General features: G+C 46.7%; 1 protein-coding gene across 1 annotated transcript in view; it reads left to right on the forward strand.

Annotated features, from left to right (window-relative positions):
* CISD1 (CDGSH iron sulfur domain 1) overlaps positions 1-21,742 on the forward strand; it is a 59,088-nt gene that overhangs the window by 29,517 nt on the left and 7,829 nt on the right. The window contains exon 2 of the mRNA XM_063963717.1: positions 15,440-15,642. Coding sequence (XP_063819787.1) covers positions 15,440-15,642 — 203 coding nt within the window. The remainder of the gene's footprint in view (positions 1-15,439; positions 15,643-21,742) is intronic.

Consider the following 21,742-nt stretch of genomic DNA (forward strand, 5'->3'; position numbering starts at 1 on the left):
GGGTATGTGTTCCCTCCTATGCATCTCATACCAAAAGTACTGAGAATCATAAGAAGGAGATGAGTAAGAACGATACTCGTGGTTCCGGATGGGTCAAGAAGGACTTGGTACCCGGAACTTCAAGAGATGCTCACGGAAGAACCGTGGCCTCTACCTTTAAGAAAGGACCTGCTCCAGCAGGGGCCTTGTCTGTTCCAAGACTTACCGCGGCTGCGTTTGACGGCATGGCAGTTGAACGCCGGATCCTGAAAGGGCATTCCAGATGAAGTCATCCCTACCCTGGTCGAAGCCAGGAAGGATGGAACCGCAAAACATTTTCACCGCATTTGGCGAAAATATGTTGCGTGGTGTGAGGCCAAGAAGGTCCCTACAGAGGAATTCCAACTGGGTCGTTTCCTACGTTTCCTGAAAACAGGACTGTCTATGGGCCTAAAATTAGGGTCCATTAAGGTTCAAATTTCGACCCTGTCAAATTTCTTCCAGAAAGAACTGGCTTCAGTGCCTGAAGTTCAGACGTTTGTAAAAGGGGTACTGCATATACAGCCTCCTTTTGTGCCCCCAGTGGCACCTTGGGATCTCAATGTTGTTTTGAGTTTCCTAAAGTCACATTGGTTTGATCCACTCACCACTGTGGAATTAAAATATTTCACATGGAAGGTGAAGATTCTATTAGCCCTGGCTTCAGCCAGGCGTGTGTCAGAATGGGCGGCTTTATCATATAAAAGCCCTTACTTAATTTTTCATTCTGACAGGGCAGAATTGAGGACTCGTCCTCAATTTCTCCTTAAGGTGTTTCTGTTTTTCTCATGAACCAACCTATTGTGGTACCTGCGGCTACTAGGGACTTGGAGGACTCCAAGTTACTTGACGTTGTCAGGGCCCTGAAAATATGTTTCCAGGACGACTGGAGTCAGAAAATCTGACTCGCTGTTTAGCCTGTATGCACCCAACAAGATGGGTGTTCCTGCTTCTAAGCAGACGATTGCTCGCTGGATTTGTAGTACAATTCAGCTTGCACATTCTGTGGCAGGCTTGCCACAGCCAAAATCAGTAAAAGCCCATTCCACAAGGAAGTGGGCTCATCTTGGGCGGCTGCCCGAGGGGTCTCGGCTTTACAACTTTGCCGAGCTGCTACTTGGTCAGGGGCACACCCTGACTGAGGAGGACCTGGAGTTCTCTCATTCGGTGCTGCAGAGTCATCCGCACTCTCCCGCCCGTTTGGGAGCTTTGGTATAATCCCCATGGTCCTGACGGAGTCCCCAGCATCCACTTAGGACGTTAGAGAAAATAAGAATTTACTTACCGATAATTCTATTTCTCGTAGTCCGTAGTGGATGCTGGGCGCCCATCCCAAGTGCGGATTGTCTGCAATACTTGTACATAGTTATTGTTACAAAAATCGGGTTATTCTTGTTGTGAGCCATCTTTTCAGAGGCTCCTTCGTTGTTATCATACTGTTAACTGGGTTCAGATCACAGGTTGTACGGTGTGATTGGTGTGGCTGGTATGAGTCTTACCCGGGATTCAATATCCTTCCTTATTATGCACGCTCGTCCGGGCACAGTATCCTAACTGAGGCTTGGAGGAGGGTCATAGGGGGAGGAGCCAGTGCACACCACCTGATCCTAAAGCTTTTATTATTGTGCCCTGTCTCCTGCGGAGCCGCTAAACCCCATGGTCCTGACGGAGTCCCCAGCATCCACTACGGACTACGAGAAATAGAATTATCGGTAAGTAAATTCTTATTTATAGAAGTTTTGAATTTTTTTTTTGTTTTGTCTTGTCTATCATTTTCTATGTTTCATGATACAGTATGTCACCCCATTTATAGCAAATGTAGACCCTTGTGGGCTCGCAACGCTTCAGGGAAGCTGCCACTCTACGCATGGCATAGGTTACTATTCCCAATTGTAGTCCACTTGGATGGTAAAGCAAGCAAAAGTTTGAAAAAAAAAAAACCTTGACCATGTTGACCTAATACTTAGAAACATAGAAACATAGAATTTGTCGGCAGATAAGAACCACTTGGCCCATCTAGTCTGCCCCTTTCTTTTTTTTTTTTTTTTACATTATTTTTATCTCTAACCTTATTTGATCCTTATTTCTTTGTAAGGATATCCTTATATCCCATGCATGTTTAAATTGCTCTACTGTCTTAGCCTCTACCACCTCCGATGGGAGGCTATTCCACTTGTCCACAACCCTTTCTGTGAAGTAATTTTCCGCAAATTTCCCCTGAACCTCCCCCCCTCCAGTCTCAGTGCATGTCCTCGTGTCCTATTGCTTCTCTTCATTTGGAGAATGTTTCCCTCCTGGACTTTGTTAAAACCCTTGATATATTTGAAAGTTTCTATCATGTCCCCCCTTTCCCTTCTCTGCTCCAAACTATACATATTGAGATTTCTTAGTCTTTCTGGGTATGTTTTGTGATGTAGGCCATGCACCATTTTAGTTGCCCTCCTTTGTACAGTTTCTAATGTATTATTATCCTTTTGAAGATATGGCCTATAGAACTGAACACAGTATTCTAGATGAGGCCGTACCAATAACCTATACAGTGGCATTATTACTTCTTTCTTTCTGCTGCTGATTCCTCTCCCAATGCAGCCAAGCATCTGACTAGCCTTCCTCGTTGCCTTGTTACATTGCTTACCTGCCTTTAAGTCATCTGAAATAGTGACTCCTAGATCCCTTTCCTCCTCAGTAGTTTCCAGTATAGTGCCATGAATACTGTATTTAGCTTTAGGATTTTTGAGACCCAAGTGCATGATTTTGCATTTTTTGGCATTAAACTGTAATTGCCAGACTCTTGACCATTCCTCTAGTCTACCTAGATCCTCAATCATTTGATTTACCCCACCTGGTGTGTCTACCCTGTTGCATACCTTTGTGTCATCTGCAAAAAGGCATACTTTCCCTTTAATGCCATTTGCAATGTCACCAATAAAGATATTGATTGTGTATCTAGACAGTGTAGACCTATCACCCGGATACCGTTGTATATCCACGTGATGTTTGGGTAATAATCGTTACTCACTGCCAGGAGAGTGAAGTTTTTATCACCATAATTACCTATAATGTGCCCAGAGCCTCACAGGTAAATGTATACACTGACCTTGTTCCTATGCTTACAGCTAAACATTATGGTCATTTTAGTTCACCAACATCTGTTATTGTAGCTATCATGGGGTTGTAGCAGCACTCTAGTATAATTGTCCGCACTCAGAATTGCTGTGTCATGCTTACCTGATGTTGTGTTTGAGACATGTCTGTGAGATGTTTAAGTAATAACTAAATTTTCATGAACTTGCTGTGAATACCAGAATCATTAGTGTATATACTAGTAGTGTTCCCGCTAGAGTGCGGACAGGGCAGGGTGCTAAGGTCCGGACACGGTATACGTGGACGTGACCGGCCTGGGAGCGGGGAACAGCCTATTTTGACACAGTAACTCCATCCCTCCCTTCATTCCGCCTATGGGCCGTATTCAATAGCTGTTGGAAGCTGCCGGAAAGACTGCAGCTTCCGACAGATTTCGCACCCCCCTCCCCGTCGCAGACATCTTCGGCCGCTGCCAGCTCCCCTGCCGCAGAGATCTTCCCCCGCCGACGATGACAGGGAACAGCCAAATCCGACAGTCAGATTTGGCCGTTCATTGAATAGCCCTTGTCGGACCCATTCCGACAAATGCATGTCGGAATGGATCCGACACTTATTGAATATACCCCTATATTGACAATGTAACTCCATTCCGTCCTTTGGGTAAGCTTCACAATGTACAGACCTCGGACATAAACATGTTAAACCATACGTCTGTTACAGACTGTGTTAACCCTGATGGAACGTCTGATGTTAATGAGTTGTCAACCTCTCAGATGGCTTTATTTTTTTAACTTGCACATGTCCTCCTGCAACTATAATTATATTGCTTTATATAAAAACCAATATAGCTAAAGTAGTAACTTTACACCTTTAGGGCTGGATTCAGGCTGCCCAGGTCAACCCAGCAGCCCGTTCACACTGCACCTGACCCAGTGATAATCCAGGAATAACCCTGCTTTCTTCCCGGGTTGAAATACCGGATCAGGCGATCTGGGAAATCGGAACATACCCCTTTCACACCGCACCTAGACCTGTGTCGACCTGGCAATGTACCGGGTTAATTGTGCGGCGTGAAAGGGGTATAACTGTATCAAAACTAGAAATCGGAAGCAAAAACCTTTCCCAAAAGACTGCATTTTGTAGCACACTCTTCATCCTCACTGTAGTCAGGAGAACCCCCTTTTCTCTGACGTCCTAGTGGATGCTGGGGACTCCGTAAGGACCATGGGGAATAGACGGGCTCCGCAGGAGACTGGGCACTCTAAAGAAAGATTTAGGACTATCTGGTGTGCACTGGCTCCTCCCCCTATGACCCTCCTCCAAGCCTCAGTTAGATTTCTGTGCCCGGCTGAGCTGGATGCACACTAGGGGCTCTCCTGAGCTCCTAGGAAGAAAGTGTTTGTTAGGTTTTTTATTTTCAGTGAGACCTGCTGGCAACAGGCTCACTGCATCGAGGGACTAAGGGGAGAAGAAGCGAACCTACCTTAAGTGGTGGTAGCTTGGGCTTCTTAGGCTACTGGACACCATTAGCTCCAGAGGGATCGAACACAGGACCCGACCTCGTCGTCCGTTCCCGGAGCTGCGCCGCCGTCCCCCTTACAGAGCCAGAAGCAAGAAGGTGGTCCGGAAAATCGGCGGCTGAAGACTTCTGTCTTCTCCAAGGTAGCGCACAGCACTGCAGCTGTGCGCCATTGCTCCTCATGCACACCACACACTGCGGTCGCTGATGGGTGCAGGGCGCTGGGGGGGGGCGCCCTGAGCAGCAATACTGACACCTTGGCTGGCAAACTGGCACCATATATAGCCCCAGAGGCTATATAGGTGCTTTTTAACCCCTGCCAGAATCCATAAAAATGCGGGAGAAAGTCCGCGAAAAAGGGGCGGAGCTATCTCCTTCAGCACACTGGCGCCATTTTTCCCTCACAGCTCCGTTGGAGGGAAGCTCCCTGGCTCTCCCCTGCAGTCAATACACTATAGAAAGGGTTAAAAAGAGAGGGGGGGCACAATTTAGGCGCAGTATATAATATATATATATATAGGCAGCTATAAGGGAAAACACTCTTTATATGTGATATCCCTGTGATATATAGCGCCCTGGTGTGTGCTGGCATACTCTCCCTCTGTCTCCCCAAAGGGCTTTGTGGGGTCCTGTCCTCTGTCAGAGCATTCCCTGTGTGTGTGCTGTGTGTCGGTACGGCTGTGTCGACATGTATGAGGAGGATAATGATGTGGAGGCGGAGCGAATGCCTGTAAATGTGATGTCACCCCCTGCGGGATCGACACCGGTGTGGTTGGACTTATGAAAGGATTACGTGAAAGTGTCAACTCCTTACACAAAAGGTCGACGACTCAGAACAGCCGGCTACTCAGCCTGTGCCTGTTCCAGCGTCTCAAATGTCATGGGGGGCTCTAAAAACGCCCGCTACCTCAGATGGCAGAAACAGATGTCGACACGGATACTGACTCCAGTGTCGACGACGATGAGACTAGTGTACGCTCCAAATAGGTCCACCCGTTACATGATTGAGGCAATGAAAAATGTATTACACATTTATGATAATACCCCAGGTACCACATAAAAGGGTATTATGTTTGGTGAGAGAAAACTACCAGTAGTTTTTCCTGTATCTGAGAAATTAAATGAGGTGTGTGAGGAAGCGTGGTCTTCCCCCGGTAAGAAATTGATAATTTCTAAACGGTAATTGGCAGCGTACCCTTTCCCGCCAGAGGATAGGTCACGTTGGGAAACACCCCATAGGGTAGATACAGCGCTTACACGCTTATCAGAAAAGGTGGCACTACCGTCTCCGGATACGGCCGCCCTGAAGGAACCTGCTGATAAAAAGCAGGGGGTTACCCTGAAAGATATAGTCACACACCCGGGCATTATATTGCGACCAGCCATTGCTTCGGCATGGATGTGCAGTGCTTCCGCTGCGTGGTCAGATTCCCTGTCGGAAAATAACTATGGATAGGGACAATATTTTGCTGACAATAGAGCATATAAAAGACGTGGTCTTATACATGCGTGATGCACAGAGGGATATTTGCCGGCTGGCATCAAAAATAAGCGCTAGGTCCATTGCCGCCAGACGGGGGTTATGGACTCTGCAATGGTCAGGAGATGCCGACTCGAATCGGCACATGGAAGTTTGCCCTATAAGGGGGTAAAACTGTTTGGGGATGGTCTTTCAGACCTCGTTTCCACAGCTACTGCTGGGAAATCGACTTTTTTGCCACAGGCTACCCCACAACAAAAGAAAGCACCGTATCAAGTACAGTCCTTTCGGCCCCAGACAAGCAAGAGGGCTAGAGGCTCATCCTTTCTGCCGAGAGGCAAAGGTAGAGGAAAAAGCTGCAGCACACAGCTAGTTCCCAAGAGCAGAAGTCCTCCCTGCGTCCGGTAAGTCCACAGCATGACGCTGGGGCTGCTCAGGCGGACCCGGGTACGGTGGGGGCCCGTCTCAGAAATTTCAGCGCCCAGTGGGCTCTCTCACATGGATCCCTGGGTCCTTCAAGTAGTATCTCAGGGGTACAGGCTGGAGTTCGAGACGTTCTTTCCCCCCGCCGTTTCCTAAAATCTGCCTTACCGGCACCTCCCTCTGCCAGGGAGGCGGTGTAGGTGGCTATTCAACACTATAATCACAACAAGTGATTGTCAAGGTGCCCCTCCTTCAGCAAGGAAGGGGTTACTATTCCACAATGGTTGTGGTACCGAAACAGAACGGTTCGGTGAGACCCATCTTAAAATTAAAATACTTGAACTTTTATATCAGAAGATTCAAGTTCAAGATGGAATCGCTCAGGGCGGTTATTACGAGCCTGGACGAGGGGGATTACAGGGTCTCCCTGGACATCAAGGATGCATACCTGCATGTCCCCATTTACCCTCCTCACCAGGAGTACCTCAGATGTGTGGTACAGGACTGTCACTATCAGTTCCAGACGCTGCCGTTGGAGTTGTCCACGGCACCGAAGGTCTTTACCAAGGTAATGGCCGAAATGATGATACTCCTTCGCAAGAAGGAAGTTTTTTATTATCCCGTACTTGGACGATCTCCTGATAAAGGCGAGGTCCAAAGAACAGTTGGTAGTGGGGGTAGCACTCTCTCGGGAAGTGCTACAACAGCACGACTGGATTCTCAATATTCCAAAGTCACAGCTGGTCCCGACGACACGTCTTCTGTTCCTGGGAATGATTCTGGACACAGACCAGAAAAGAGTGTTTCTTCCAGTGGAAGCACACGAGTCCTGAAAAAAATGGTAGCTTCGTACGAAGCATAATTCCATTCGGAAGGTTCCACGCAAGGACGTTCCAGTGGGACCTGTGGGACAAATGGTCCGGGTCCCATCTACAGATACAACAGCGGATAACCCTGTCGGCAAGAAACAGGGTGTCGCTGCTGTGGTGGCTGCAGAGGGCTCATCTACTAGAGGGCCGCAGATTCGGAATACAGGACTGGGTCCTGGTGACCACGGAGGCCAGCCTTCGGGGCTGGGGTGCAGTCACACAGGGAAGAAATTTCCAAGGAGATTTCGCTTCACATAAATATTCTGGAGCTAAGGGCCATTTACAATGCCCTAAGCCAAGCAAGGCCCCTGCTTCAGAACCAGCCGGTACTGATCCAATCAGACAACATCACGGCGGTCGCCCATGTAAACAGACAGGGCGGCACAAGAAGTAGGATGGCGATGGCAGAAGCCACAAGGATTCTCCGATGGGCGACCTACACCCGGGAGAATGGGGACTTCTTCCAGAAGTTTTCCAAATGCGGGTAAACCGTTGGGAATGACCACAGGTGGACATGATGGCGTCCCGCCTCAACAAAAAGTTGAAAAGATATTGCGCCAGGTCAAGGGACCCTCAGGCGATCGCTGTGGACGCTCTAGTGACACCGTGGGTGTACCAGTCGGTTTATGTGTTTCCTCCTCTACCTCTCATACCCAAGGTACTGAGAATAATAAGAATGCGAGGAGTGAAAACCATACTCGTGGTTCCGGATTGGCCAAGAAGAGCTTGGTACCCGGAACTTCAAGAGATCCTGGCAGAGGACCCTTGGCCTCTGCCGCTCAGACAAGACCTGCTGCAGCAGGGACCCTGTCTGTTCCAAGACTTACCGCGGCTGCGTTTGACGGCATGGCGGTTGAACACCGGATCCTAAAGGAAAAGGGTATTCCGGAGGAAGTCATCCCTACCCTGATCAAAGCCAGGAAGGATGTCAGCGCAAGACATTATTACCGCATTTGGCGGAAATATGTTGCTTGGTGTGAGGCCATGAAGGCCCCGAGGGAGGAATTTCAACTGGGTCGATTCCTACACTTCCTGCAAGCAGGGGTGACGTTGGGCCTCAAATTGGGGTCCATCAAGGTCCAGATTTCGGCTCTGTCGATTTTCTTCCAGAAAGAATTGGCTTCACTGCCTGAAGTTCAGACTTTTGTCAAAGGAGTTCTGCATATTCAGCCTCCTTTTGTGCCCCCAGTGGCACCTTGGGATCTCAATGTGGTTTTGGCATTCCTGAAATCACATTGGTTCGAACCACTGAAGACTGTGGAATTTAAAATATCTCACGTGGAAAGTGGTCATACTCCCGAAGGTGGTCTCAGCTTTTCACTTGAACCAACCTATTGTGGTGCCTGCGGCTACTAGGGACTTGGAGGATTCCAAGTTGCTGGACGTAGTCAGGGCCCTGAAAATTTATGTTTCCAGGACGGCTGGAGTCAGAAAATCTGTTTATCCTGTATGCACCCAACAAGCTGGGTGCTCCTGCTTCTAAGCAGTCTATTGCGTGCTGGATTTGTAGCGCTATTCAGCTGGCGCATTCTGCGGTAGGATTACCGCAGCCTAAATCAATAAAAGCCCATTCCACAAGGAAGGTGGGCTCATCTTGGGCGGCTGCCCGAGGGGTCTCGGCTTTACAACTTTGCCGAGCAGCTACTTGGTCAGGGGCAAACACGTTTGCTAAATTCTACAAATTTGATTCCCTGGCTGAGGAGGACCTGGAGTTCTCTCATTCGGTGCTGCAGAGTCACCCGCACTCTCCCGCCCGTTTGGGAGCTTTGGTATAATCCCCATGGTCCTTACGGAGTCCCCAGCATCCACTAGGACGTCAGAGAAAATAAGATTTTACTCACCGGTAAATCTATTTCTCGTAGTCCGTAGTGGATGCTGGGCGCCCATCCCAAGTGCGGATTGTCTGCAATACTTGTACATAGTTATTGTTACAAAAATCGGGTTTTGTTGTGAGCCATCTCTTCAGAGGCTCCAATTGTTATCATACTGTTAACCGGGGTTCCTATCACGTGTTATATGGTGTGATTGGTGTGGCTGGTATGAGTCTTACCCGGGATTCAAAATCCTTTTCTTATTGTGTCAGCTCTTCCGGGCACAGTTCCTAACTGAGGCTTGGAGGAGGGTCATAGGGGGAGGAGCCAGTGCACACCAGATAGTCCTAAATCTTTCTTTAGAGTGCCCAGTCTCCTGCGGAGCCCGTCTATTCCCCATGGTCCTTACGGAGTCCCCAGCATCCACTACGGACTACGAGAAATAGATTTACCGGTGAGTAAAATCTTATTTTTTCTCCGGCAGGGTCCACAGGATAACAATGGGATATGATGGAGCGACAGCGGATTGGCACCAAACGATCACAAGCTTTCAGGCCTCCCAGGATGCAATGGGCCCGTCCATATATCCCCGCCCACTGGCTCAGGCAAATCAGTTTTTTGTTTGGTGCGGCAGGAGCCGGACTATGGTCACAGGGATGCTGTTCTAGGGCAGCCCTAAGCTTTCTTATTTTATTTTTATAGTCTTACTATGTTTTGGGGCAATCTTTCTTAACAGCGTCTTACACGCATATTGGAAAGAGTCGCTCCAACAACTCTCCGCCGGGTCGCAACAACGCTTACCCATGTGTACAGTGCTGTCTCGGCGGGCGTCTGTGTCGGATATACTAACAGGTCCAGCAGACGTGACAAGGCTGTGGCCGGAGCACGGGGAGAAGGTAAGGCATTGGTTACCTGTAGTCTAGGAATACAGACACAGCCGCACTGTATTGGAAGGAGACTACCAAACAGTAGCTGACGCGCCGCCACCACGGGTGCTCCAGCGCTAGGCCTTAGGGATCATAAGGCACCAGGAATAGTATGAGGCTGCGATCCGTAGGGTTGATGTCAGGGGTGGGGAGTTAGACGCTCTCCTGGTAGCCACTCCCCCCAGTTCATGACCAGTTTCCGAGAGTCTCCCGCCATGAACTGTTGCCTCACTTCCATTTCTGATGCTACCACGAGGCGTCTCGGTTGCAGCATAGGCCGCTGCGTCTGTGTTCACTAAGTGCTAACACGAGGAGACCCGGTCGCAATACAGGCGTCTGTATGGCTGGTGTGTCTGTATGCACAGTGCATCTGTGTTCACTTAGAGTTCCCGAAGCGGCGGTGTACACTAGTAGCGTCTGGATCCACTCAGCGTTCGCTAACGTATTGATCGATCTTGGAAGTGAGCTGAGTCTCCCTGTATCCCACTCTACCGAGTACGGGTTATACAGCATTAAATTTCTATCTACTTTTGTCAGTATGGATAGTTAAGTTTAAGTGCCTATTGCATATGAGTTTGTGTACATTACTGTGGTTTTCTTCGCAATGCGTCTTAATACATTAAGATCTGTATAAAACTTAATTCAGTAATATGTACTCCTACATACTTTAAAATGTGTGTGCTCATATGACTAATATATAACATGTGACTGACTGCTAGTGTGATTGCTGACTTTAATATGTTTGTCAGTTGGTCTTCTGATCCTCAATGCTGGTGCATGGGTAGGGGTCAGATTGATATCACTTTAGAAAAATAAAGTGGTTACAGTCACAAATTGTGTAGTACACTGTGAAAGTGCTGATTATTTATCATGTCTAAGAGCGGCAAAGGTGACGAGAGTACACTTAAAGTAACACCAACACTCGTATCATGTTGTGTTGCAATAACTGTATTATCCTCTCTGGTCTGGTACAAGATGGTTCATGTGTAAAATGGTTTGCTTGTCAGCATAATAGATAAATACCCTTTGGGGCGATGTTTGCACAGACCTTGTCCAGTATAGCTGAAAGGTTAATTCCTACAGCTTCGGTACCAGGAATAGGGTTCATTAGTAACCCATACAGGCAGTTCTCCACCTACGGTATCCCCAACAGCTTCTCTAATAAAACAAGCTAAGAAACCTGAGTGTAAATAAATCTTCAACTGCACAGGCTACACAGGATGATTCATCAGACGATGAAACCTCTATATACTCTTCTTCAGCATACAACAGGTAAATATAGCTGAGTTAATGAGAGCAGTAAAGACTTTTCTGTCCTTACAGGGTTCAGCAGAGCCTGTGTTAAAAATAAGGTACCTATGTTTAAACGTCCCCAAAAAATAGGGCCTCCTCATGGTGGACCCTAGCAGCTGATGAAAATCAGGGAAAAGGTTTGGGCTATACCCAATAAAGAATATAGGTTCCCAGTAAATGCGATTCCAAATATCCTTTTCCAGCTGAGGACTGTTTAAAAATGGGAAATGCCTCCTATAGAGATACGCATATCATTTGACAGTGCAAAAATATATATGGCCTTTGCCGTCAACGTCAAAAGAGGGATGGTTTTCTGAAAACCATATTGTCTCTGTCTGGGGCAGTCATAAGGCCAGCTATGACTTCACCTTGCAATCTACAGCACACCACACTGGATGGGGATAAGAAAATTGTCATACTTCGACCACCTTTTTTTATCCTGGCACAGGAAAGGCTTCTGTGCCATCTCCAACAGACAATCACTGGTGGTTCATAAATTGGGCAAAGTCATCTCGGATTCTGTCACAACGGATGACTCACTGTGGGGCTGTACTGAATTCCAGTCTGCAGAAAATGGATTACCTCAGAACAAGATATCCAAGGTACAGTCAAGTACTCAGGAGTGGTTACACAGTCAAACGATATCAATCAACGCAGCTATGCGACTGATGGGTTTGATGGTGTCAACATTCGACATGGTGGATTATGCACAATTCCACTCAAGACCTCGGCAGCATCTGATTCTAGCCAGATGGAATGGAATACATTAGACAATAAAGAAACAGACTATGGTACTTTCACACAAGGTAAGAAAGTCATCAGCCTGGTGGCTATGGACATCCCATCTAGACAAAGTGAGAATCTTTTGGATATCAGATGGGAGATCCTGACAACAGATGCCAGTCTCCAGGGCTGGGGAACAGTGTCTGGAAGATTATGGTTCCAGGAGACAATGGACCATAGAAGGAGGTTGCCTGCCAATAAATCTGTTAGAACTTCGGGCCATATACATGGCACTGATTCAGACAAAAGACACTCTTCAATGAAGACCAGTCCAGCTCCGCTCGGACAATTTAACGTAGTGTTCACTCTAGGAGTGAAAAGGGGCATGGCGCCGGACTCCGGAGGCACATGTGCGCGCGCCCGAAACGGGGCGTGGCCACGCAAATTAGGGATGTGGCCACGCCCACATCATTTTAGGGGGTGGTGCTGCCCACAGACGCTACTATAGAGAGTTTCTGTGGCCGGCGACGTCACTGTTGGGGGCGTGCCCAGCACCTCCGTCGGTGCTGGGCTTCCCCCAGCTCTCTCCCAATGCGTGAATGGATGCCGCGCGCATGCGCACGGCATCTATACACGCCGGGAGGGCAGGAAGCGGGCGGCTGTTCTAGCAGGGCGCCGCAAAAGGGGCAGGGTGGGTTTTGCCTGCTAAAAAACGGGCAGGGCGCGGCGCCCTGCTAAAACAGCCTAGAGTGAACACTATTAACGGCGGGGGCATACCTCAACCATCAGGGAGGAACGCGCAGCCAAAAAGGAATGAAGGAGGTAAGTCACATAATAAAGTGTGCAGAACTCCATCTTCCAGCATTGTCCGCAGTATTTGTTCCGGGAGTCCTAAACTGGGAAGCGGATTTTCTCAGTCTACGCGCCATTCGAGCAAGCGAATGGGCTCTACACCCGGAAGTCTTTCAGACAAGTGGGGTTTTGCCAGAGATAGATCTCATGGTGTCCCATCTGAACAACTAAGTGTCCGCATACGGGGCAAGAATAAAGGATCCCGGAGCGATCTTTGTGGATGCCTTGTCAGTGAAATGGGAGTTTAATCTGGCTTATCTATTTCCTCCGATCATCCTGCTACCAGGGAGGTGAGGAAGATAAAAGAAGCAAAGGGTGCTGTGATTCTAATAGCTCCGGCTTGGCCCAGAAGGCAATGGTACACAGATCTACAGAGAATGTCGATGGATGCTCCACGTCTGCTGCCTCACGTCCAGATCTACTAATGCAGGGTCCTTGTTATCACAGGCATCTGGATCGACTATCGTTGACGGCGTGGCTCTTTAAACCTCTATCCTGAAGTCAAGAGGATTCTTGCTAAAGGTAAATTCAAACATTGCACAGAGCAAGGAAACCCTCCTCAGCTCTCATTGATCACCGAATATGGCAGGCCTATATTCATGGTGCAGTGAAAGAAATATGGACCCGAAATCTTTCCAAGTTTCCTGGGTCTTAGATTTCCTTCATGCAGGAATGGATAAGGGTTTGAAGGTGGCTTCCTTGAGAGTACAAGTTTCAGCATTGACTGTATGGTTCCAAAAGAAAAATTGCCAATTTACAGGATGTGCGTACTTTTTCCAGGGAATGCTGCGCATTCAACCTCCTTTTGCTCCTCCTATAGTGCCTTGGGACTTAGGTCTAGTCCTCAAAGCCCTTCAAGTTGCTCCGTTTAAACCACTTAGTAAAGTGGATCTTAAATGGTTGACCGCTAAAGTTCTCTTTCTACTGGCTATGGCGTCAGCTAGAAGAGTATCAGATTTAGGAGCACTGTAATATTGTTCTCCTTTTCTTTTTTTCTTTTTTCTTTTTTTTAATCCAGATAAAGCAGTTCTCAGAACTAGGTCTGGGTATCTTCCTAAGGTGGTGTCTAAATTCCACCTTAATGAAGAAAATGTAGTCCCGGTTTTTCAGGTTTCGGGATTTTCTGCGGGACGAAGTCCGAGCATTTAGAATCTACGTGGATCGCACAAGTGCCATCAGAAAGACAGATTCTCTCTTCATTTTCTACGGAATTCACAAGAGAGGATGGCCTGCTACTAAATAGACGCTGGGTAGAGGGCTTCAAATGACTATTTCGGAAGCATACTCTCAAGTGGATCTCCCTGTTCCGGCTAATGTCTCTGTTCACTCTACTCGTAAGGTAGGTCCTTCATAGGCGGCACAACAGGGTGCTTCACCAGAACAGATATGTAAGGCAGCCACATAGTCTTCCATTAACACATTCATTAGACATTATGCTTGGATACTTTTGCCTCTCATGACGTTGAATTCGGGCGAAAGGGTCTCCTGTCCGATCAGGAGCGCCCCACCACTAAAATTGCTTTGGGAAATCCCTTTGTTATCTTGTGGATAACCTGTGGACCCTGCCGGAGAAATATACGTTATGGTAAGTACTTACCATTGATAACGGTATTTCTCTTAAGTCCACAGGTTCCACAGGGATCCCACCCTGATGCACCTGAATTGAGGATCTTGCTACTCACTAACCTCTTCCTTCTTGTACGGAAGGGTGTGCATGTGTGTTCTTCTTGCCTGATTAGGGCTCTACATGATGCTCCTGCCTAGTTGCTTTGGAATCCACTGATTTGCCTGAGCCAGTGGGCGAGGATATATGAATCGGCCCGTTGCATCCTGGGAGGCCTGAAAGCTTGTGATCGTTTGGTGCCAATCCGCTGTCGCTCCATCATATCCCATTGTTATTCTGTGGAACCTGTGGATTTAGGAGAAATACCGTTATCAACAGTAAGTTCTTACCATAACGTATATATTTCTGGACCACATGTACGGTTTTTGAGTAGGGTTTTACAGGTGTGTCCTCATCCACCTTGGATCATATCACGCCAGAAGAAGCTTTGGTGCAACTGACTTTGCAAATTGGCCGCTCCAAGCATCTTTTTCTTAAAATATGTATTTTTTTTTTCTGCATTACTAAAGCGACAAAACTACATTACGAGGGTGCATTGGCTACTGAGGCTGGCAGCACTTGTACTTCTGGGTGCGACTAAATCACAAATCTGGGTGAGATCTATTTACCCTTCTGGGCTGCGGGGGACTACCCGAAAAGCCAGGAGTCTTCTGCAGCTCCTGAGAGGGTAGGCAAGTATGCTGTGATGCCTCTAAGGTGCCAGTATTAGGAAAAACTACACATATGGCGTAAAGACGCTAAGTCATGCACATAGCTGTGTATAAATTGCTACTCTTTGGACAGTGTGTGTGTATGTAACTATAATTATTTATTGCAGATTGGGCTGCCCCTGCTGCCTTGGCTGTTGGTACTGCAGCTGTAGGATATCTGGTTTACAGATCCCTCTTCTGTAAAGACAAGTGCTGCAAATCCATGGTAAACCCGGAGATACAGAAGGACAACCCTAAGGTCGTGCACGCATTTGACATGGAAGACCTGGGAGATAAAGCTGTGTATTGCCGCTGCTGGAGGTCTAAAAAGGTAATCTACTCTACTCTGCCATCTAAAACTACCCAAGAGGTGTTGCCCCCATCAGCTCCTTTTTCCCTTTTGTACAAAATTCTGTTGTCTTTTAATCCACAAATATTGTTGCTGTTGTTTATTATTATTATTATTATTATTAGTGATAAAACCAAGTGTTCTATTGAACAGCCATTTGATTCTCCCTTTTCACGTTGGCTGCTAGTTTCAGTAAAACTTTATTCAGTATTTTAGAGCCAGAATGTTTCCTGCATTAGGACATAGCTCCTATGTTCTGATTTCTAAGGGAAGGAACTTTTGTAGGAACTCCTGCGCTGTAATTTTGTTCCACCAACAGTTTCTAGTTTCCGTACATCCTAAAATACAGTTTCGGTTGTTCCCGGCTTTAGCTTCACCTTAATGCAGCATTCTATCTGAGAATGCTGTGTCCAGTGAGCCTTCTGCATATGGAGTAGTTCCCAGTGATGGCATTACCAGATTTCCACTGCTGGAAGCAGATCCCTGGTGTTAATAACACTTTAAAGACAATGGGTGTGCAGCCAGAAAGTTGACATTCTTATTGTCGACATCAGAATGTTGAAATGTCGACATGTTATGAAGAGGCGAGTGGGTGAAGGTGTTAAGTTACGTTTACAAGAAACTGATATATTTAGATTTAAAGATAAATTATTACTGACTTAAGAATTGGACATAGCACTTTTAGCCACACAAAAAATAGACTACTAACATGTAAAATAACATTGTTAGTGTGATTCTTTGGTCATAACACCTTCATCTGTTAAAAAAACAAAAACATTTTTCATTCTTCATATGTCAATGTTAGCATCAGTGGTAGAGTTAGGATTACCTTTAAAATGGCTCGTAGATGTTACTACTGTCCATATTTCTGCAAAGTAACGCATGCCATTTTAAATTAAAAAAATAAAGTTTGCTAACGCCCCCTCCCCAAATTTGGGGAGAGTCTCCTGGGATGGCGGAAACCCTCTTACATGCTGCAGCTTCATGGGTGAGTTGGGTGGGGCTAGAGGCCGTCATGTCACGTGTTGATATATTTTATGGGACCATGCCCCCACCTGTCCACCTGGACCTCCCAGAGATCAGCCCTCCAATGTCTGTAAGTATGCCTTATGACCTACCCAGGCATTCTAAACCTATATCAAAGAACAAACATATGGCAACATAGTGGATGTGTAAATGTAGTTTGTTTGTTGTATTATGTAAGTGGTCTTGTGTATTAACTTTCCCTCTCTGTATGTCCGTTTCGTTGGCTGCCAGCAATTGCTAGAAAGTCACGATTTTCCCTTCTAACTGTTTCCACTTCCGATACTGATCTGTTTGTTTGGATGGTGGCACATACTGTTTTTGTCATGGATGGCTGCCATTGGGATCAGGTAGCATCAAGGAACCCAGGAGGAGATGGGATAGCTGGGAGACAGAGCACATAGAGGTACAAGCTTATAAGTGCGGTGGAGGAGAGCGAAGAAGCCAGTGGGGCAGGAACAGCAGTTGAGGTACAGTGACAAGACCACCAATAATGGTGAAGGCAGGCAGAACAGAAATGTGGGAATAGAGTGCACAGGAAGCGGTAAGTGAGCAGGGAGACTACCTACTTATGACAGCATATTTGAGGAGAAATAGAGTTGACAAAATGTAGCAGATGAAAAATTTATAAATTGAGTAAAGAAATAAAGCAATGTCATACTAGTAGCTCAAGACTGGTGACCAACATTATCCTTCTGATAGCTGTTACAGCAAGATTATTAGTACTCCACTTCCCATCACTGTGTGAGTAGTTAGTATTTTAAATGACAGCTGGACATGCTTAATTCAGTTATGATTTTATATAAAACGCTTCCTTTTGGGGAACACTTGTTTACGATGCTGTAAAATACTGTGCGCCATTGCGGAACCACCACAAGTGCATGGGGGTGCAACCACAATGGGACCCAACCAATACAGGGATTCTACTGAGGCACATGCTCAGAAGAGAAGTCCCTTCTTCTCATCTGGTCACAAATGTATAAAATGCCTCTGCACACTAAGGGCATAAAGTTTCAACTTCTAGTCTCAAGAGAGCACAGGGAGACATTGGCACTGCCAGATCTCTCAGATGGTGTCCTGTACAGGTATGGTAGCAACTGAATGCTTCTGAAAGTGGTTATCTACAGGACTATTAGAAGAGAGACCAGACTAGTGGATAAATCATAGTGATGGCTGTAGAGCAGGACCCGACAAATCCCAGGAGCCAGGTAGCCATGGACCTTAGATTTTGCGGTCTGGCTACCAAATTTTGGAGGGAGGAAGCAGATCCTCTTCAGCCCCAGCGGAGATTTTTGGAGGCGCGCCTGTATTGCAGCGGAGTGCAATACAGGAGTGCATGTGCGGAGTGTCTGTCCTGGCCTGCGCTGACTGCTGTACCTGTCTGTCCCATCCTGCTCTGTCTGCTGTCTCCAAACACTGGCTGCATAGAGATCTTCAATAAGAGGGTCTATGCGTGGCCAGAGATTGCGACTTTGGTGGGGTAGTGATGTGGCCACAGTGTAGGAGGGATTGTTTGGCTTGGGGGGTGGCTGCAGAGTAGTTGTTTGCCTGGAGGTACCCCCTTATTTGTGTGGCTGTCGGAGTTGGTAGTCCGTGGGGGATAGCTGCTCACTAATGTGGCTGCGTGGGTGGGGGGGGGGGGTGTTATTTGCCTGGGAGTAGCTGCACTGCAGTGTGGATGCTGATGGCTGGTATGCCAGGGGGATATCCCCTTTGGTTGTGTGACCGTGAGGGTTGGTTTGTCTGGGAAGGGGGGATTTCTGTAGGTGTATGTATGTGTGTGTATATGTGTGTGTATATATATATATATATATATATATATATATATATATATATATATATAATGTGTATATGTATGTATGTATGTATGTATGTATATATATATATATATATATATATATATATATATATATATATATATATATATATATATATATATATATATATATATATATATATATATATATATAGAGAGAGATCCAAAAAGAACAGCGGCACTCGAGGATTTTGGTGAAGCAATCAAATTGTATTCAGAAAATGTTTACAGAAAAGCCAACGTTTCGGGGCTTACATGCCCCTTTGTCAAGGGGCATGTAAGCCCCGAAACGTTGGCTTTTCTGTAAACATTTTCTGAATACAATTTGATTGCTTCACCAAAATCCTCGAGTGCCGCTGTTCTTTTTGGATCTCTACATTACTGCTACTACAGAAGGCACCGGGGTACTTGAACGCCAGTCAGGAGAGTGCCAGTCCCATTTGGGATATATATATATATATATATATCTCTGGATACGACCGGCACTCCAACAGCATGTAGTTGTATACCAGGGTGCCTTCCCGTGGCACTGCAAGGCCCAGCAAACAAAGAAGATATAGGGCGGCACTCCAATGGTTTTGTGAAAAAGAAAGCTCACTGAGGCAGCATAGTTATTATCAACGTTTCAGGTGTCTTTATTCACACCTTTCGTCAGGATAATATAATATAATTATTTATTTTTGGAGTGGGCGGGGCGGTGGTGTGGCTCCTACACTTTCATCATGGCTACTACATTTTAGAAAAAATTGTCAAGCCCTGCTGTAGAGTGAAGCCCTGCAGAAAGGGGAGCAAGAATAAAGTTCATAGAAATGGGCCTGTTGGACTGGGCAAACTGTTTAGCTCTTCTCTTATGGAACTCCCATCTTAATTCTTTCTGTAGGCCTTATAATTCCGTTTACTTTCAATCAATAATCCAATTATAAAGTATTAAAGGACACAGTAGGACGCTACTCCAGACATTTGGTCTCGTTGAACCCGTTGAAGAAGAGGAAGATTTGGAAAGAGTGATCAACTTTTTCGCCCTTCCTGTGGGACACCGTAAAGGACGTAAACACTAAACAGGCTGAAAAATCCTATCTACTGACCTGTCTAACGATCGTCTGGTCGATGTGTTGCGCCTGATGATGCTTTTGGGTGGGCATTTACATGTGCCCACCCAAATGAGATGTCTGTCACAGGCGGCCTCTGCAAACTGTCCGTACACAAAGCACGATGACACACCAATACATCTGCAGGGCCGACACACTATGGGGTAGATTTATTAAGCCTGATGAAGTGATAAACTGGAAGGTGATAGCACCAGCCAATCGGCTGCTAACTTCCCTGTTACAGGCTGGGTTTGAAAAATGACAGTTATGGGCTGACTGGCTGGTGCGTTATCACCTTCCACTTTATCACTTCACCAGGCTTAATAAATCTGCCCCTATGTCTGCGAACTATGTCATTCACACATCTGGGGTACCCACACGGCCACAATATATTGGCTAATGTCTATTCAGCTTATCCATACTCTTGCTGCATGGATCAATGATGTCATTGCGCAGCTTCCAATGAAACAGGTGCAGGGTGTATTTTACAAGGCTCAGGCCTAAGCTGACATTCTATTCAAGTCCGTAATGTAGATACCTCTTCACATCCACGAAGAGTTTGTCTGATATAGGTATGAAGTATTCTGCTGATCTCCGTTTAGAATAAAAGTCCTTCCAGCTGTTATGCTATTCAGGAAAAATTATTTTGTTGCCTTGTCTTTGTACTATAACTGATGATTATAATTAACCTATCCTCTTTCTTTCATATACTACTCGGGCATGTCCCATTTGTTATGGCTGCTATAGGAGTCTTTATCAGTGTTTTCTGTAGCTCTCTTACTGGCTACCCTAAAATTGCCATGCCTCTAGGTCCACAGATGCTTTGTTATGAAGGATTGCCTGTTCTCGACAAATTCCCAGTTGTGCCATATTTCACTTCATTATGAAATTGATAGTACTCCAGGGAATATGAAGTATTAATTGTTCGTCTATCATTTTCATGGCTGGCGCTTTTCAGTTATTTACTTGGAATGTTTTTTTTTTTTCCCTCATACGTCCTAGAGGATGCTGGGGTCCACTTCATGACCATGGGGTATAGACGGTTCTGCAGGAGCCATGGGCACTCTTAAGACTTTTCAATGGGTGTGAACTGGCTCCTCCCTCTATGCCCCTCCTCCAGACCTCAGTTTTAGAAATGTGCCCAGGCACACTGGATGCACTCTGGGGAGCTCTACTGAGCTTCTCTGAAAAGACTTATGTTAGGTTTTTTATTTTCAGGAAGAACTGCTGGCAACAGTCACCCTGCTTCGTGGGACTGAGGGGACAGAAGTAGGAACCAACTTCCTGAAGAGTTTCATGGCTCTGCTTCTGGCTGACAGGACACCATTAGCTCCTGAAGGAAACTGAACGCTAGCTGTGCCTAGATGCTCACTCCCACAGCACGCCGTCACCCCCCTCACAAAGCCAGAAGACAGGTGAGTAGAAGAAGACAGATCTTCTATCAAGTAAAGTGACGGCTGAGGTACAGCGCTGCTGGCAGGAGCGCAGCGCGCCAATGCTGCCCACACACACAGGCACTGCAGGGTGCGGGGGTGGGCGCCCTGGCCAGCAAAAACACCTCTATAAACTGGCAAAACGGGGGCATAAGATGCCCAGGCACAGCCCTACCCCCGCCAGTATAAATATTAAGAAAAGTTTCTGAGGTAAAAACGCGCCATTGTGGGGGCAGAGCTTCTTCCTCAGGCAGCCAGCACACTGCTCAGCGCCATTTTCTCTCTCCTCAGGCTGCAGAGACATCGCTGGTCCTCCTTCACTTCTGACTACAAGTATCAGGGTGCAAAACAGGGGGGGGCACAAGCGAATTTGGTGCTTTACAAGTGTGTTTTACTGTGTAAAAAGCGCTGCATGTCAGTGGGCATTCTGTGTTCACAGGCATTAGATTACTGGCGCTGGGGTTGTAAACTGGCTGCTCCTAAACTGTGTCCCTCTGACAGATTTTACTGTGGGTCTGTCCCCTATAAGTCCCAGTGTGTGTGTGTGTGTGTGTGTTGTACACGTGTGTAAGACATGTCAGAGGCAGGGAGTTCCTCCCCGGAGGAAACCATTTTAGGGACACAGAAGTGTAATGTGGTGGCGCTGCCGGCACACCAAGAGCCTGCATGGGTGAAAGAAATGCGTGATAGTATGCATCATATCAATAGGAGATTAGATAAGT

The sequence above is a fragment of the Pseudophryne corroboree genome, chromosome 3 (assembly GCF_028390025.1).
Source record: "Pseudophryne corroboree isolate aPseCor3 chromosome 3, aPseCor3.hap2, whole genome shotgun sequence".
Classification (NCBI taxonomy): Eukaryota; Metazoa; Chordata; class Amphibia; order Anura; family Myobatrachidae; genus Pseudophryne; species Pseudophryne corroboree.